This window comes from Haliotis rufescens, unplaced genomic scaffold, assembly GCF_023055435.1.
Source record: "Haliotis rufescens isolate VD_foot unplaced genomic scaffold, xgHalRufe1.0.p SCAF_2, whole genome shotgun sequence".
In the NCBI taxonomy this organism is placed as follows: Eukaryota; Metazoa; Mollusca; class Gastropoda; order Lepetellida; family Haliotidae; genus Haliotis; species Haliotis rufescens.
The window spans coordinates 14,796,209-14,816,071 of record NW_025963890.1 but is presented as its reverse complement, the minus strand read 5'-3'; the positions used below and the strand labels follow the sequence as shown (position 1 = coordinate 14,816,071).

Genomic DNA, 19,863 nt, shown 5'->3' with positions numbered 1-19,863 from the left:
TGTTTGACCATTGATTGCACCACAAGGCTACCCCTCATGGAGAAGATTTGAACCCTAGTGCTTGACCGGTGAATGCACCACTGGGACTACCCCACCTTTCAGAGGATTTGAACCCTTGTATTTAACCGGTGAATGCACCAGAGGGACTACCCCACCTTTCAGAGGATTTGAACCCTTGTGTTTGACAGGTGAATGCACCAGAGGGACTACCCCACCTTTCAGAGGATTAGAACCCTTGTGTTTGACAGGTGAATGCACCAGAGGGACTACCCCACCTTTCAGAGGATTTGAACCCTTGTGTTTGACAGGTGAATGCACCAGAGGGACTACCCCACCTTTCAGAGGATTTGAACCCTTGTATTTAACCGGTGAATGCACCAGAGGGACTACCCCACCTTTCAGAGGATTTGAACCCTTGTGTTTGACAGGTGAATGCACCACTGGGACTACCCACCTTTCAGAGGATTTGAACACTTGTATTTAACCGGTGAATGCACCAGAAGGACTACCCCACCTTTCAGAGGATTTGAACCCTTGTGTTTGACCGGTGAATGCACTACAAGGCTACCCCACCTTTCAGAGGATTTGAACCCTTGTGTTTGACCGGTGAATGCACCACAGGGACGACCCCACCTTTCAGAGATTTTGAACCCTTGTGTTTGACAGGTAAATGCACTACAAGGTTACCCCACCTTTCAGAGGATTTGAACCCTTGTGCTTGACCGGTGAATGCACTACAAGGCTACCCCACCTTTCAGAGGATTTGAACCCTTTTGTTTGACCGGTGAACGCACCACAGGGACTACCCCACCTTTCAGCGGATTTGAACCCCTGTGTTTGACTGGTGAATGCACCACAGGGACTACCCCACCTTGCAGAGGATTTGAACCCCTGTGTATGACACTCTCCGAGGTTAATGTGATGTTCTGTACACTTACACATTCATGTACATGGGAGGTTATTAACAGTGAATTCTACCAGACTTATTAGCTTACAAGGTCTCTAAATAACAAGGCTTCGTGAAACAATAAACTTTTTGCCCAATCTAAAAAAAATTCTGACTATGAGAAGCAATAGAAGAATGTTATGTTTGTGTCTAAGTAACAATGTCCCATTGTCAGTCTAATCGGCAATTTAGCACTTGCAAATTAGTTGGTGGCAATAATGAGAAAAGATGGAAGGATCTCCGGAAGGAATGATGCAGTAATTGCATCAAGTAAATGATTACACCCCGAAACACGTTTGTCAATGTCAACAGTGTGGGCATGCAAGTCCTGGTCAGGTAATGGAAAGTTGTCCTATTGAATGGAATAGAGACATAGTGTCTATACTTGTGTGGCTTTCTCTCAACTAGGGCATCAGGGATGATCAAAGTATGTATCTCATTTTGTGGTCACAAAAGATGTGTTTATTGTTGCCTGGTTTGATTTGTATGACTAATTTGGTGCAAGACAGAATTGTCAAGACTGTCAGGTGATGCTAACATGATTTGTAGCAAGGTGATTTGCACTATCATGATCAAGATACAGAGCCTTCAGATTCGTCTTTCCCATTACTGCTGGAAGGAGAATGGGCTACAACTGAACTAGAAAAGGATGATTGTCGGTCGGAAGCTTAGTTTGGTCTGGTGTTGCTTGTAATTATAGTTCAATGACTGGAGTGTGTGAATATTGGAGAGTCCACATATGGTGATTATTGCAATGCTGCTATCTTTCCTTGGCAATAATCAGAGGCGAGAAGATATCCGTGTTGGGCACGCTCTCGTGCACTAGTTGCTAAATCCGACAGCACTCCCAGTCGTTTTTCATCTCTCCTCTTCCATGCATTCATCAAACGTCTGCATCATGTAGATTATGGATATTTTTAACAAGATCTCTTCCATTCAATATTTGTTGAATTCCTCCCATGCAGGTAGTGGCTGATTATAAGTCGAATAATAGAATGGATGTTATGTCAAAGTAGACCAGTCTCAAAATGGTGGTCAGCGTCTAATATTATCAAGTGATACACTGATGGCTGTGGAGTCCAGCTTTTGAGACCTGGCAGCGCAATTGACAGGCGGATTAGAACATATTTGTAAAGCTCTTCGAGAGATTGTGTTTGATTGGCATTATCACCATCTGCACGAGCAGACGACATTGTAGGTCCTGCTTGTGAGGTCTTGTCGAAAGCAGAGAGCAAAAGATAATGACTGATTAACATGTGGAACCACGCTTTCTACATGAATATTGCAGTGCGAGACTGAAGAGCATGCTCGACCAGCCATCAAGAGACGAGTGACCAGTGCGACCACATCAATTTGGTTACGGTGTGGCCATATGATTTACTGTGCTACTGCCAAGTCTACGTATGAACAGACAGCAAGCTAGTATTGCTTATAGCTTGCAGTAGATACTCCTGGATTGGTGCTGGTGGGATCAGGGGATTGATTTTCATTGATGAGCCTCCGCCACATGGAAAAAGATGGATGGATGGAGTAGCTGCTGTCACAACTGCATCTTCAAGGCTGTGTATTGATTATCTGGGGGTCGGAAAATTGGGAGTATCCCTGGGCTTTTTTTGTGACGTGATGTGTGATGGAAGATGGACGTAATCTATTGATAGGGAAAAACAGTGGAGATTGTCTGTCGCCTGTCACATCAGGATCACATTTACCCGGCTAATATCATTCCTGCAATTTAATTTCCTGCAGATTTGAACATCAGCTCAAGTCGTGTGACACCAACGACACTGTAGCATGGCGACACTATGAACATCTTGCTTTTGATTTGGGATCTCGTTCAAATCTCCACATTGTGCGTTCTGCCCGGGCATGTAAGTTGATCGGAATCAAGAGAACATCTACCTATAGTTACACGAGTTGACAGCGGGTTGACAGTAATCAGGCTTGTATTCACTGGGAACATGGAGGAGGATATTGTCATTTTTCGCCGCTCACCTGAGCACATGTGGTTTTCCACATCTATTGAGAGTCTCCATCCTCCCACCGTTGAGGATGCTCGCAGGAGCCGGACAAGATTCAGGAGAAGTAATTGGCTTTTTTCATTACATTTATTCATTTGGTGTTATGAGGGGTTATATAGAAATTTGGTCAGGTTATTCATTTTGACAGGATGTCGTGGCTATTGCATTCATATCTTTAACCACTGAAATATTTATCGATAGTTATTATCTGAAATGCTGAAATGTACTTAGCAGCCATTGAATGTATGGTAATTATATACTGATTGTGAACGATTGTTTATGTTTAAATTGGGTCAGTGGGATAGCCTAGTGGTTAAGGCGTTCGCTCGTCACACTTAAGACCCAGGTTCAATTCCCGACATGGGTACAATGTGTGAAGCCCATTTCTGGTGTCCCCCACCATGGTAATGCTGAAATATTGCTAAAAGCGGTGTAAAACTATACTCACTCACTATGGTTAAATTTATTTCATTTAATTATTGAAGAAATGGATAAAGCGAATCAAATTTGTGATGGAATTTTCTAAACACCTTGACATTTAAATAATGTATCCATTTGAAACGTACTTCTGTTTTGAGGTTATATCTAGGCCTGTGGATTGATCATATTACCTGAACTGTTGCTGAATGATGTAGCGTCAAGATGTGCATGGATTCACTTTCAAATCATTTTCAGTAATGAAATGGCTATTTGAATGACTACATTAGATATAATACTTTGTCATAAACCTTTGAGGTTATCAAATCAGCACATGCTAATCTTCAGTTTCATAGCAGAAATGCCATCACACAGGATTTTTGAAGATACATTTGTAATTTTCTATTCCATGATATGGCTGTGATCGTATTGAATTCCTTTGAACTTTGTCTTAAATAACATCTCTGTAAGCATGGAAACCAGTGTTTGTCGCTTTGTGCTCACCAACCAGTATCTTTGCCCATCTGTGGGGACTGAGATTAGAAATGTATATTCAAACAAGTGGCAGTGTTTAGAATCCTGAACTAAACACATAGAACTCAGATCAGAACCTAGAACTACTATTCAGGCTGAGTCCATTGTCATGTGAAGGACATTTTCATCATAACATGGCAGTCTGGATGTTTAGATTTAAAAAATGATGGCTGACTAAACTCATCAACCAATTTATTTCACATGCCCATCTTCTTATTTTGTTAAAGTATTGAACAGTCCGTCATGGGTCATCATTTCATTAATTTTAATATGCATAGCAGTTGTAGAAAATTAAAATCAAGATTAAATTAAATTTAAGTCCATTCATCTTGAGACAAGTCACATTCAGGACGAGCTGATTGCATTTGCATGTGGACTTCCACTTTTACTATTATGTAGATGGTAAAGCGGTAGCGGATAGTTTGTCCAAGTATTTCAGTGAAAGTAAATATTAATTTCTAACCCTTAATATACAATGAATTGGATGAAAGGAAACAGGTTTATGATGATATATTCAAGACACTTTGACATATAAATACTGAATACATTTGAAATGCTTGGTGCTGAGGTGTGAGCATACTGGGGATACAATGAAGTTGTATTGGATGGCTTATGGTGTAAAATGAGGACTGTGCTCCTTGGCCTGTTGCTGAGCTCCAGCCTAGGTCCAGACATTGAATTGAAGGTCTTGTGTGAAACTTGAGACATCCTCACTGTGTAACTAGGGTAATCAGTAACTGTTGGATTAGATGTATCACAGGTTTGAGTCAGTGAGCACAAGACGGATGGTTTGACGTGCAATAATCTTGCTAGGATTGCATTTAATGGAGTTCGGGAGTTCACTGTATTTACCAGGTTGTTGTTTGTTTCAAATCTTCATACAGGTAGTACGATCAGGTCCTTCAAGGCTCAGAAATAATGATGGCCCTTGCCTTGGTGATTGCCTGCATACCCTATTTGATCATATTTATGAGTGTTTGCCCAGAGGGCAGAAGGTCAGTGATCGATCCCCATCCTTGCATACCAAAAGACGTTATAAGATGGTACTTGTTGTTACCCTGTGCGGCGCTTGGGATTGAAAGGCTAAAACAAGGACTGGTCGACTCGGAGTCAGTGTACTGTGTCTGAGTGGGGTTTCCATGTTAAACTGCAGGATGGTATCTCAGTGGGCTAGCACTATAAAAGAGGCATTAGCCCGGACTAGTACAAGCATTTATATTGAACTCCCATCTCATCTCACTGTGCCTTGGTTGTGATGCATTAAATAATTAATGCTAAACAAAATGGAATGCTTTTATCTGCAGATTATGGCCTTTCTGTGGCCTATGTAGTTGGGGTTAACATTAATGTATTTTGCATTTCATATTTCTGTAAAATAACTGTGATGATACCCCTCAGGCAACCTGTGTTAGTATCAGCTCCCACAGTCTGTTGCTTGTCCTTTTAGGCAGCTCTGAGTGGGTGAGTGAGTGAGTGAGTGAGAGAGACAAACAAACAAATATACCTGGGGGGATACCTGTTTAGAATATAGGTCCCTAGTCTGTCTTACAGACCCTGATACAAATATATATAAAATACAGCCCATGCAAGTCCATACTATTTGGCAAGTCTAGATAACTGCACTATCAGGAAATGAAGAGTCCGGGCTCCCTTTCATTATATTTCTATTAAGATAATTGAACGACTGTTTTCAGTACGACATGTTCATTTCAGAGAATAAATGTTAGTCTAATAGGTCCCCGGCACCCTATGTCGTAAGAGTCAACGGGGAATGGATCATGGAGGTCAGGCTTGGTGATTTGGTTGGATGGAATGCAAGTCATCGTACCTCAGTTGTGTGGGTTCATGCTCATGATGCCAATCACTGGATTGTCAGGTCCAGACTATTTGATTACTCAGTTTAAGACTGCTGTGTGCAACAAACAAACACACAGCTGATAACAAGCCTCCTCCTTCTTTAATGATAGAAGAATGTATAGAATGAAGTTTAATATCCTGAAAAAGTTTGCACCCATTTCACGAACACCTGGAGTCATCACTGATTTTCAGTGATCCATTCATATTATTTTCACTGCTATTTTGACGTTTACGCCGAAGTATCTTTTGGGCAAAAAATCAAGAGTGATTCATCTCTGATGTTGACATTTGTTATTTATAGCAGTTTTTAATGAGATTGCCATAAGGTCATAATGAATTGAGATTGAGCTTGTCTCACTACAAAACACCCACTCACAAGATTTGATTGTCCCCAAGTGCCTCCAGATGATGTGGTGAAGAAAAGTGCAGTGTGTTCTCTGCTTTCTTTTACTTGAGGTGCAGTCTGGTAGCCTAGTGGTTAAAGCGTTTACTTGTCACACTGAAGACCCGGGTTTTTGATTCCAGACAATGTGTGAAGCCCAATTCTGGATTTCCCAGCCGCGATGTTGCTGGAGTATTGCTAGAGCGGCAACCACTCTCTCTCACTCACTCTCACTCACTCACTCACTCACTCACTCACTCACTCACTCACTCACTCACTCACTCACTCAGTGAGACTTAGTCCCTTGTTGGAAGCCTGAGTCTTATCAAATTTCTCTTTGTTATGTAAAATCAACTGATAATTATGGAATAATAGTCATATGCTGACACTAAAATCTTGTGTAAATGCCAAGTTAGAAGTTCAGACTTGTTAACTCAAAACCTTTGACATTAAGTGTGTAAGCTATATCTACTGGCAGTTAATGTACACGGATGCCTGAGACATCTGAAATATAAATATGTAAATCCTCCCGCATCACAGTTTTTTACAAAATAGGTAAAAATCTGGTAAATAATTTATTGTTGAAAAATATGGGACATCATTATCTGAGTTGTTTTGACGTGAAACTAGTGTTCTATGGTGCAGCTGGTGTCGGCCATTAAAAGTCTCTTTACTCTTTGTCAGTATAAAGAAGTATGCAACCTGTTTACATTGTCAGTGAAGGCAAAGTAATATTGGTATTGTGACATGTGTCTAGAAGACATCACAAGAGGGATGGAATTGTCTGAGAGCTCTTATTGTAAAATCATTTTTGTGCTATCTCAGTATTTTGCACGAGGCAGGTGGACAGATATGAAAGATATTGACAGCTGCTATAAGTGTTGCTAGTCATTATGATGGTGAGCAAACAAACTGTTTTTGATCCTTAGTTCTGCCACATTGTTTATGTGTGTAATGTTTCTGTGATAAAACCCATTGTGATTGTTATTGTCTGAGCATATAAAACAAACACGTTATTGATGGAATATCAACATGTCATTTTACTAATGGCATCCATAAATTGGCAAAAGACCTTGTTCTGACAAGAGGTTGTGAGATTGAATCTATTGGTCCTACCTGGTACCCATTTGTCAGCTTGTTTCGGTTCTAATACCAGCTCAGTTCATACTCAGTATAATAACAGTATAATTCTGAGTTTCTTTTATGCATGTCAATGTTTGCTCAGATTTAAAGCCAAATGGAGATTTTGTACAAGGTATGATACAGGACAGGTGCTTTCTGGGTAAATTGAAATATGCCTGCTTGCTGTAAAAGGAGACTACGTAAGAGGTGACTAACAGGATCGGCTGGTCAGGCTCGCTGACTTGGTTGATGCATGTCATCTTATCCCAAATGCGTAGATCGATCAACATGAGGTCAATTATTGGATTGTCTGGATTTACAGACCATTGTCATATAGTTGGAATATTGCTGAGTGCAGAGTTAAACAATAAACAAAGAAAAATTTGAAAAATTAATCTTTGGCGACAGTTCCATTACTTAATTATTGATTGATTGTGTGTTTGTTGTTTAGTGCACACTCAGCAAAATCTTAATTATTGAGGGCCATTGAACTCACATTGTAAGTCAGTGGCAGCTAGATCCTTGGACAGAAATCACTTCAACTGCATCAAAGACCTAGAAGAATGGCTGTTCCCACCCACACAGCAAGGTGATCTTGTGGTGTATTGTTGTTGGCTAGTGATGTCAACCAACAAGATTGGTGATATTATTCTAAACTATTTTGGTATTAAAGATCTTTAATATTGTTGTGGCTAAGTTAATTGTTGCCGTGAGGTGATGGAGTGATCATATTTACATACATACATGAATGGCATTGATCTCAGTGTAAGTGGGATGGACTTGAGTAAAGGTGGCGCTTCAGCTACGCAGGCCATCTCCACTGAAGTAATTATTTTGTTTGTGTCTCAGCTTTGTTAGAAGCAGCTAAAAACAATAGTAACAGACTGACACAAGGTCAGAATGTCTTCACTTGCATAGCAATCGCAGACAGACCTCACTCCAACTCCTTGCACTCTCATAAACTGACCGGTTACCTGCTTGTGAGCTTTTCTGATCGATGCTTACTTTTCTGAAGCTAAAGAATTCCAGTCATGGCATATAGCCATGTATACAGACCAGGCATTGATTTATGAGGATGTTTTGTTGGTGTGTTCCTGTGGCAGTAAACAAATATAGGAAACATTGATTGGATTGTCTGCCAGAACATTGATGATGGACACATTGATCCACACTGGAAGAAGTGATGCATTTAGTGATTGATCAAGACTCTGAAATTCTACATATGATGGGTCAAGTATCCTGTTGAGTTCAGTATTTATGTAAGGGGCACAATTGGCTGCTGGAACACAATGTGTACCAAATACTATCGTTTCTGTTAGTCCGACCTGTTCCTTGACACTATTTTCAGTCTATCTTAGTGTTAATGTATGGACTTTTATTAGCAAAGCTTGTGATACTGAAAGAGATTTTGCACATGGGTTCTTGGTGTTTCCAAAATCATCATTGACTCAACTAACTCACTCTAGTTGTCAAGTCAATCCTTGCTATGTTTATGTCAGAAATGTCTTTCTATTTTTGATGTCGTTAACAGAGATGCTTTCTCTCAACATGAAAAGTAACGAAGGAGTCATGCAAATCATTATTTAAAGATAAATGGATCTTTTAAACAGGTGATACTCCTTAGTAAGATGTTAACAAAATGGTGGCAATGAAGACTGATGGCAGAGACAGTGCTAGTACAGCAACTATTGTCATGGAAACTGCAGCATGAACCGAGATGTAGTTCTTTGCTGGCAGAGTGGTGTTGACATCATCAGGTAGTTTAAGTCTAACCTAAAGCCACAATATATTGATTTTCTGCCATTGAAATGTCGTCAACATGACCAAGATCCTTGGATGAAGTTGTGATCATATTTCAGCAAGGTCCCCAGCCATCCAATTTACCACCCTATGGCCTCTGTTTGCTGACTGGCTTCAGAGGCACATTCAAAGAAGCTGATCTTTTTTCCCACTTTGAGGATTAGGGAAAGGTCACAGGATCTGTTAGTTATTTTCAGACATATTCGCAGTATAATCCAAGCTAATTGAAGCCAGAAGAGGTCCAGTATTGTTAATGCTATAACCATGTTTGCTCCTTGCATCCTTCAGCTATTGGACGGAAGAGCTCCACCACAATGGTGTTTTGGAACTTAGAGTTTAACTTTATGTAAGATAAATAGATTTTGAAAGAAACAGAAATAGTCGTTCCAGACTTTCACTGACATTTGTCTTTTACTGACAAGGCGGGCTTAATGCCAGTTGTCTTTCAAACGGACCTTGAAACAAATATATCGGGAAACTCATAAGCTGGTCTTCAATACTTTGGCAGGTCTTGTTTTCCTGAGTTCTGAAAATGAAAAGGTTCTCTGAGCTGCTTTCAATTATATATAAAAAGAAAATTTAATCCCTCAAAATTAAAAAATATATTTCAAAATAAATGTAAGTGTAAGGGCTGACTCTCATCTCTGATTTAGAATCTATGCTGGAGATAGGGAAGCAATTATAACTATGAACTTGGACAGGAGATGAGTTTGATCACCGGTAAAACCTTGCTGTTACTATGCTGATAATCAATGCACACAGGATCTATCAGGACTGGGTTGCTGTCGGCCAGATCATCTGTTGAAGCATGGGATCACATTGCTTGATTTTGCTGACTACAGCATTTAATCTGATTATGTACATTTTTATGGCTGTGTGTTGTGGTAGGAAATTAATGAACGGAATCATTTTACTTTGTATTAGGTATCAACTTGATCACTTTCCTTTTTCATTGCCTTCGGAATGGTGTTCATCAATACGCTGCTTATGGAATTGATTTTCCTTTAGCTGCCATGACAATTTCAGTTCAAATTTAAATTTATTGTATTGGGGTTGTTTTTTTGTTTTGTTTTTAATTGTGTTGATTTATGAATAGTTGACAAACGTGATCCCTGTTCACAAGATAATTAAAAACGTGCACATGATTCCCTGTGATGAAAGCAGTGGAGAGAGTACATAGCAGCATGAGGTCCACATGTGGTTGAGAGGATTTTCACTTGTATTCTTCTGGCCACTTGTATGATGTATTCCATGCATTTATTTTTAATTAGAGTTCTTGAATGCCAAACTAACCAATCTGATCAAGAATAGGCCATACAAGCTCCATTTATTGGTTTATGATAGTCATACAAGCTCCATCTTTTGGTTTATGATAGTCATACAAGCTCAATCTATTGGTTTATGATAGTCATACAAGCTCCATCTATTGGTTTATGGTAGTCATACATGCTCCATCTGTTGGTTTATGATAGTCATACATGCTCCATCTGTTGGTTTATGATAGTCATACATGCTCCATCTGTTGGTTTATGATAGTCATACAAGCTCAATCTATTGGTTTATGATAGTCATACATGCTTCATCTGTTGGTTTATGATAGTCATACATGCTCAATCTATTGGTTTATGATAGTCATACAAGCTCAATCTATTGGTTTATGATAGTCATACATGCTCAATCTATTGGTTTATGATAGTCATACATGCTCAATCTATTGGTTTATGATAGTCATACAAGCTCAATCTATTGGTTTATGATAGTCATACATGCTCCATCTGTTGGTTCATGATAGTCATACAAGCTCCATCTGTTGGTTTATGATAGTCATACATGCTCAATCTATTGGTTTATGATAGTCATACATGCTCAATCTATTGGTTTATGATAGTCATACAAGCTCAATCTATTGGTTTATGATAGTCCTACATGCTCCATCTGTTGGTTTATGATAGTCATACAAGCTCCATCTGTTGGTTTATGATAGTCATACATGCTCAATCTATTGGTTTATGATAGTCATACATGCTCAATCTATTGGTTTATGATAGTCATACAAGCTCAATCTATTGGTTTATGATAGTCATACAAGCTCCATCTATTGGTTTATGATAGTCATACAAGCTCCATCTGTTGGTTTATGATAGTCATACATGCTCAATCTATTGGTTTATGATAGTCATACATGCTCAATCTATTGGTTAATGATAGTCATACAAGCTCAATCTATTGGTTTATGATAGTCATACAAGCTCCATCTGTTGGTTTATGATAGTCATACAAGCTCCATCTGTTGGTTTATGATAGTCATACATGCTCAATCTATTGGTTTATGATAGTCATACAAGCTCCATCTATTGGTTTGTGATGTAACAAAACATGCACTCATCTGATATCATTAAACAGTGTTTCACAGAAAACTCTTACAGCTCTGACTATCTTAGTAGAGCTATCAAGGAATAGATTTGGCTTGAGTGATGCTGATGGAGGTTGATGTTGCATGTGCTGTTACTGATGTAGAACTGAACATGTCTATGCCTATTTGTCTACAATCAGCAACGGATGATGGGTTGCCTGTAATGTGCCTAATTCTATAAGACTTTCTTAATGTATTTGTACAATGACATCTTGTTTTTGTATATACTGAATCTGAAGAGTGTTTTCATTGTCACTATTGACTAATGAGGGTTAGAATAGGTCTTCATCAAACCATGCTTGTCATAGAGGCGACTAATAATGGAATCAGGTGGTCAGGCTCGCTGACTTGGATAATACATGTCATCATATCCCAACTGCATAGATAGATGCTCATGATGTCTTTCACTGGATTGTCTGGTCCAGACTCGATTATTTACAGATGCCATCATATAGCTGGAATATTGCTGAGTGCAGTGTTAAACAACAAACAAACCTTATGACAGCATTAGAGCTCTGGGAATGTATTCTTGTCCAATTTCTGGTTGTAAATTTAGGAAGATTGCTTAGTTGTTTCTGTGCATCAATATTTCCCCACCATGTGTCAGTTTTGATGTATGTATTGAACGCTTTGTCTTGACTGATTTCAGAATAGGGCTATTGAACAGTCTATACAGTTATATAAAGACCATGTGGATGAATAGCTTCAGGCCTGTAACAATCCATCTCGGTCAGGAGATTTGCAGAATCATCTGCTGTAGTTTGATTCAGGCTCCTGAGAAATATGCTTGGATTCCATGTGGGCCAGTGAGATGGTTCGTCAGTCAGAAGATTGGCATGCTATGTCAGTGGCCCAGTTTAATTTTTCTATTGTCAATGGCCAAGTTACATAAAGTAGTTTTAGTACTCCTAGATGTGGAAATCACACTAATCATTGTCCTAAAGTGCTTTTCGGGATCAGGGCCCACTTGCACAAAGCGATCTTAGCGCCAAGATGATCGTAACTCCCATACTTTAACATAGGCTTACAATAGTCTTAGCGCTAAGATCGCTTTGTTCAAGTGGACCCAGGGCTCATTTGCAGTCCTAATCACTGACGGTTGTAACTACAATATGTTAACATAGGGTTATAGTTGTAGTACTGATATTGCTTTGTATAGGTAAGTCCTGGACTTAGGTGAACTGTAGAATTCCTGTACTTTAACATAGTTTGTTTCCATGTTCAATTCCCTGCAGTCCAGGCACAGTTCCCTGCCACAGATCCATTGCAGCCATGGCAAAATTCCCTTCAGTCATTCAGGAGCACCATTAAGGGCATTTCTGGGATTGTACGCCAAGAACTCAACTATCCCAAATAAATACTGATGAAGAACGAACCTTGGATAATGTTTCTTTTGAATACATATTTTACAGAGTCATATGACAATATTCTACTCCCTTTCAATCTTCGGCATTATGCTGATGAACTTAAAATAATCAGAAATACTTTAATATTTAAATTAAAAATTATTATGTTTGAAAAATATTTTTAAAATGAGTGTTCTAATACATACCAGACAAAATGGTTAGGGAGCATGTGATTTGTTAAAATTTTACTTTTAATACTTAAATTCTTTCAAATGCTTCGAAACAGCATTGGGAAATCAGATCCCCTCAGAAGTCTTCTCTGATGTGGGACTTGGTTGATGCATGTCAATTGTGCATCCCAAGTGTGTAGATCGAAGCTGCAGATGTCAATAACTGGATTGTCTGGTCCACACTTAATTATTTACAGACTGATGTCTTACAGCTGAAATATTGCTGAGTGCGGCGTAATACGACAAACAAAGAAAGAAAACAAACACTGATGTGGATAACGAACAGTTCTTGCTCAACTGCACCGTCAAGGTTCCCTTTAGACCTGAGCTGCATGGTGGTCTACCATTTTCCTTAGTAGATTTTGATACATCACTTATGACTGACCACCACAGTTTACACCTGATAGCATTATCCCTTAGTTCTCCAGTAGACATCTTGACGTTGTCAGTTTCTTCTACATCATTGGGTAATTAGGAGCAAAGTAAAGGTCAGTGTTCTGCTGTCTGTCTCAGCCCTAGAAACAGTTCAGTCGTCTCCACTGTAGTTTCATGACTTTCATGAAAAGATGACTTGTGCAGCCAAAAGTAGGATTCAGAATGAGATTTGGTTATCATTGGTAACTTTCATGTAGGCCTTTGGCTGTCAGTATCCCAAGCTTGTAACAATTGGGTATGTAGAGTTGCACCCCTTTTTGTGTCAGGATCTGCTGATTGTTTGAGGCACTGATTCACCCTGATCATTCTTCTTGGTTTCTCAGCACTATACCCTTCTGAGTGGTCAATAGTCAAGGAAGATAACTGTGGTCTAGCATGTTTGGAGTATATAAATGAATGTATTGTTGCCCACACTATCAACCACCGGAATGTCTGATCCAAGCTGGAGTGATGTGGCTGGAATTTTGCTGACTGTAACTTTCAACATGTTACTCTCACTGGTCTTGTAAACTGTCACCTCTTTGCAACCCGGGGCGGTCGGGTAGCCTAGTGGTTAAAGCGTTCACTCGTCACACCGAAGACCCGGGTTCGATTCCCGACATGGGACAATGTGTGAAGCCCATTTCTGGTGTCCCCCGCCGTGATATTGCTGGAATATTGCTAAAAGCGGCGTAAAACCATACTCACTCACTCACTCACTTACTCTTTGCAACCCCTCCCTGTATCACAATTGGCTTGTCTGATCCATACCTGAACATATGGGTTTAACCAAAATGGCCGCTGCTACCACGTTCAGTTGACATGCTGTTATATGACAGAAATACTAGTCAAAGCTGTGCAAAATGCACTCACTATTGCAGGTTCTGTATGTCGTTCATCAACCCACTTTCCATGGGGCTTGGTGTCACAGACAAAGCCAGACTTTGTCAAGGTGCACCTGCTCAGGTGCTTACATATTCAAGCACTGTTATGTGATGTCGATGAAATATGACATATAAATGTCAGTTAACACACAAGGAAACATAGAAAATATTTTACATTCGTGTCAATTTTATGATCCATACATATGGATCAATATTCAATCTCTAAACCATACACTCTGCATTGTCAATAGTGGTTTTAACTGTTATTGAGAATGCAATCCTAATAATTAGTTTTCCAGTTGGTGAGTTCATGTGAATAACCATTTTGGTTCTCTCCCGAAAGCGGTCAATCCAGTACATGAAAAGTTTTACAACCATGAAAATCTTGAAAACTTAATTGAAAATATAATGTCACTTTTTTAATGGTTCTTGTTGTCATGTTTCTTGTTAGTTGAAGTAGTTTCTTGTTGCTGATATAATAGAACGAGATGATGTTGAATTCTGCAAGAGATTCCTTGGTGTGTTAATTGTGTCCAAATCTCTTAGCTTTTGAGATTTAGTTCTGTAATTTATTTCTTTACTGATGTATATCCCCAGAATCCTTTTCAATTGTCTATGATTGGCGTTCCTGGCATGTCCCCATGATTGCCATGGCAACAATGAATATCCCTCAGGGAGTACCACCCTTAGATCTTGGCTGCAAATTTCCGCTGTCTCCACCAGCAAATTAATGCTTCACAATGGGCAGGTTTTGGTTTGCGAAAACACATTGTATTCTATTGTATTCCGTGTGTCTGTAACCTGGTTGTCACGGCAACCCTATATTAGCTGTATCATACGCTGTTGATGACAGGAGGCAGACGACACTTTTGGGAATATCAGCGAAAGGTGACCATACGATTTAATAAGCAACAGGCCATCAGCCTTTCCAGGTCATAAGAAGCCATTTTATTATGCGTGTCCCTCTCAAGTTGTCAGAACCCATCATTACGGGTGTTTTGTTTGTGTCAAAATGACAACCCTGACAAGCTCATCTTGCAGATTATTATCACACATCATTTGATTTGTATCAAAATTGCTATTTTGGGTGAATCTTAAAACCAATCATTTTGTAATACAACATCCATCATGTTTTCTCTTTATGGAACACAATGATATTGATTATTCTATTTTTTCATTCACACTATTTCCTGATTTGATTGGTAATTTCCTTGTACTTAGTTCCATCGGATTGATGTGGAATTTCATTCTGTGGCATTTAACTGTCTTGTTGTTGTGAGTAATGAGCGTTTGAGGAGGAGGTCTTTTGAGATAATTTTATCTTATTCTGTCTCATGTCTGTGCAAAAAAAACCATGGGGGTTCCGGTTGAGAATGGGTCCCCATTCTATGCTGGTTGTAAGACAAAGGGGACACTGAATAATCGAGATCAGACTCTGTGATATGGATGATTGCACGCCATCGTACCCCAATGGACAGGGTGTTGCTCATGGTGTCAATCACTGGTTTGTGAGGTCTGATTATTTGCTGTCATGTAGCTGGAGTATTGATTGAGTGCATCGCTGAACACAAATACCAAAATAAACACTGTGCTGGTGGGTATTGTTCATATTCTTGTCAGGGATTAATTATGTAGTGGAAACATTCAGCTTCACATTAATTGATTTGAGTGTGGATTGCAAAATGTTCTCATTCCAGTGCTAAGGCGCTCGGTTCAAAATTTAAATAAAGAGGTATCTATTCTACAGTGGGACATCAAAGTTCAAAACACAGTAGGTTTATCTCCTGAATGTCCTCATTCCAGTGGTATTCATCTCACATTGATCAGAAACATAATTCTGTTGTGGAAGTCAGGGATTTTGAGGTGATTGATATAACCTGAATATATTCATTAAGAAGTTATGAGGATATTAGTTATGTGAGCATGGTGACTATACGAAAGTGATTCGCTGAAAATAATTGTAATGTTTATTCATTGCAATGCTTTGAGATTGATGTTGGGGAAATTGTACAGGTATATGATTTTAATAATATTTATGTATAATTTTTCCCATTTATCGGTAATTACCAGTTTTTACCGGTAATATTAGGCATGTGCTGTCGAATAAAGTATGTTATAATCTTTTTTGTTGAACAAAACATCGGCGATATTCGTATGAGTAGTGTTTTTAACAAAGCCAGCTTGTCTGTTAACATCAGTGTTTCTCCTTGTCCCTATTTAGTGCATTTCACTTTCCTTAGAGGTTAAATAGGTGGCTGTGACTTAGTCTCGAAATATTCAAAGCAAAAGAGAAAATTATGACTGAACTTTATGTGAATGCTGGTAGATCTAACTAAGTTACTTCAGAGATGACGTCTTTGCATTGAACGTGATGTTGAAAGAATTACAACAAGGTAATTTTCATGCCTTTTTTTTAATTGTTAAAAGTTGGGACTGACAAATATTGGAAGGGACTGGTAACTTTTTGCCGGTCCACCAGGACTGGTAGTTTCAAAAGCCAGTGGTGACTCTGGCTTGTGTAAATTCTTCTTTACTGGTATTATTTGATCACATTTTGAACATTGCGTTTACATCCAGATGGCAGCTGAAAACAATATGGAGTTGTTGATATTATACAGTACATGTGATGCTCAAATAACCAACACACCTTCAGTTTGACAAACCTTTTGTATCGGCTATAATGTACGAAATCATATTACAATTACAGTTAAGTAAATAGTACATTTGATGGATGGATGACATTTGATCTGACTTTCTTCACAAAACTATTTTCAGTACAACTGTTTATCTGTGGAGGTGATGCAACTGTTGATGCCTTTGGCCGGAACTTGGCCTTGATTGCTTTTGGAATAGGCATGAGAATGTTTTGGGCCTTGAAAAATAATTGATTTGCACCTGAAGGAGCAAGGACTGATTTAACGTACTAGTATTGTATTCTGCTCCATACCACCCATTGTTGACTCCAGATCCAGGTTACATTTGGTCTTCAGCAACCCATGCTTGTTGTAAAAGGCGACTAATGGGATCAGATGGTCAGGTTCGCTAGATTGTCCTTACTTAATTATTTACGAACGGCCATCAAAGCTGGAGTATTGGTGAGTGCGGTTTTAAACATCAAACAAACAAACTACCCATTGTTGGCTATCTGATGGCTTTTGCCATGTGAAGATTTCTGTTACAGTTTAGAGGAGTGTTAATGAAAGTTCTGGATTTAAAGGGTAATATCAAACCTGAAATTGACTATTTTCGTTTTCACTTGCAGGAAGCCCACATGAAAGCCCACGAAACCTGTCACCAAACCAACATGCAAATTTTGCATTTCAAGCCATTAAAAAGTAAGTGTCTGGTTTATTTGTGCAACAGTTGATTCTGATTAATCCTGCACATCAGTGGACTACAAACTGTTGATCCATTGTTCTGCTGCTCATCGAGTGGAGAGACACTTCCAACCAGTGGAAGCAATTTATCCTATTACCTTTTTAGTAGTGGTCTGAACGTGATACTGCCACTTGCTGAGCAGAGTTATGTCCCTTGTATGACCAAGGCCCACAACTCTGCCGAGTAAGATCAGCTGATCATACAGCAGTGTATTTTGCAGATCTATGCCGTTCCATATCCATTGGTTTCACCAAAGTGGTAAATGTCAATAACGTACCCATTGGTTTCACCAAAGTGGTAAATGTCAACAGACATACCCATTGGTTTCATCAAAGTGTCAAATGTCAACAACATACCAAATTGGTTTCATCAAAGTGTCAAATGTCAACAATGTACCTATTGGTTTCACCAAAGTGGTAAATGTCAACAGACATACCCATTGGTTTCACCAAAGTAGTAAATATCAACGATTGTGTCACTTTGGGGCAAATGGCATGGGCTTTGCTCCACCAGAAAGCCGACATGATATTCAATCAGTTAAAACACAAAACGCTGCCATTTGAGGATAAACAGAAACATTATACCTATACTGATTGATATTTGCTTATTATTATTACGAGCCAAATGAACAAGTCCCAACATATTTGTCTCTCTCATATCAGAATCCTTACATCAATAACTACAATAATATCATATCTCAGAATAACTCTTTACCCCTTGGTCAGGCTCATGGAAGTCGGCACCTGTGAATCAATATGTTCATTATTTACTGCAAGTTGAATGAATGCCCAATAACCAATCTGTTTCAGTCTTGAAAATGAGTTAGTGAATAGAGGCATGACATTTATGTCCAAATCAGATTAAGGCAATAGGATTAATTAAAATATGTTTTTGAATTGCATTTCCCATTTCTGCTCCTATTTTCATCCCCTTCTAATCTATCATTAATTTGTCAACAAAGTCGATGTCCACGCTACAACTCTGTAAGAAATGCTAACATGTCTTCCAGGTGTGATGGCCGTCGGTGGTCATTTGCGTCCCTGCCATCTTCTGGCTACGGCACCAACACCCCGGGCAGCTCCAATTACTCAGTAAGTATGACCACTAGAGGGCGCTGTCTTCCAAATTAGACAAAATCGCCCCTTGTCGTATCAAACAGTGTAATGAGACTGGAAACTGTCAACAGGATCATAAGCTGTATTTTGGCAAGGATCAATAATGATTGGGCTAGTATGAACATGTACGTCATTGCCAGTGTTACTGATTGGTCTTATTAGTGATGTGTCGAGATCAACACTAATTGTAGCCAAGACGGACATGTTTCAATATAGGGGTTGATTGTTTGAAGGGTTTTACACCTGGTTTGAGGGGGAAATTAGCAGGTTTAACTTTTGCTGATTGGATTGGAGATCTTGATAGATGTTGATGGTGACTGCATCTTCTGAATGTGCTCCTGCTAACACTCAGGGATCGTATTGGTTTTCTCAGATGAAATATTTTTGTAGGGGTTTGATTTGAGTTCGAAATTTGAAGTTTAGGAAAGGAGGTGTGTGCAAATACTACTTTGAGCATGCCCCTGAGTGGTGTGGAAATATGCGCAATATAAATAACCTATTATTATTATATATATATTGTGCAGATAAAATTATGATGACGTGATCTCAGATCAGAAATAGAACCAAGAAGTATGTCACTATGTGATTATTTTCTGCATGTATTTTAAGTAAAAAATTGGCTTTGTATGAAATTGAAGTGCAATTTTTTATTGCATTGGCGTTAGTCCGGCCTAGTACAAGCAAAACCCATCACACACACATAATGTCTATGTAAGTGCAATCTTTAACATGACATTGAACCCCGTTTCACCTCACCTCTGGAAACATGTTTTTGTCTGTCAGCACCATATCACTTCTTTTAGGGATATTAAGAAGCTGTATGGATGCAATTGGAATCAGTTGGTTACAGTGGAAGACCTTGATTGTTGTCATCTACTGGGAAATTGATGACAATGTCATTATTGATTTATCATGGCCTTAAGTTTTGACGTTATGTTTATGATGAATTCAGAAGAATCGCATACTATAAAGTTCTATGAAAATCTGTGAATATACCACATCAGGTG

The 19,863-nt window shown here is 39.0% G+C and overlaps 1 protein-coding gene across 8 annotated transcripts in view; it reads left to right on the top strand.

The window, feature by feature from the left end:
- Window positions 1–19,863, top strand: part of LOC124135583 (microtubule-associated serine/threonine-protein kinase 2-like) — a 198,662-nt gene that overhangs the window by 139,525 nt on the left and 39,274 nt on the right. For 7 of the 8 annotated variants that reach the window (XM_046500950.2, XM_046500949.2, XM_046500947.2 and 4 more), the window contains 2 exons: window positions 17,626–17,698; window positions 18,751–18,832. In XM_046500950.2, the coding sequence (XP_046356906.2) occupies window positions 17,626–17,698; window positions 18,751–18,832 (155 nt within the window). Of the gene's footprint in view, window positions 1–2,551; window positions 3,029–17,625; window positions 17,699–18,750; window positions 18,833–19,863 lie in introns of those variants that run through there. The other variant, XM_046500954.2, reaches the window with a different exon arrangement.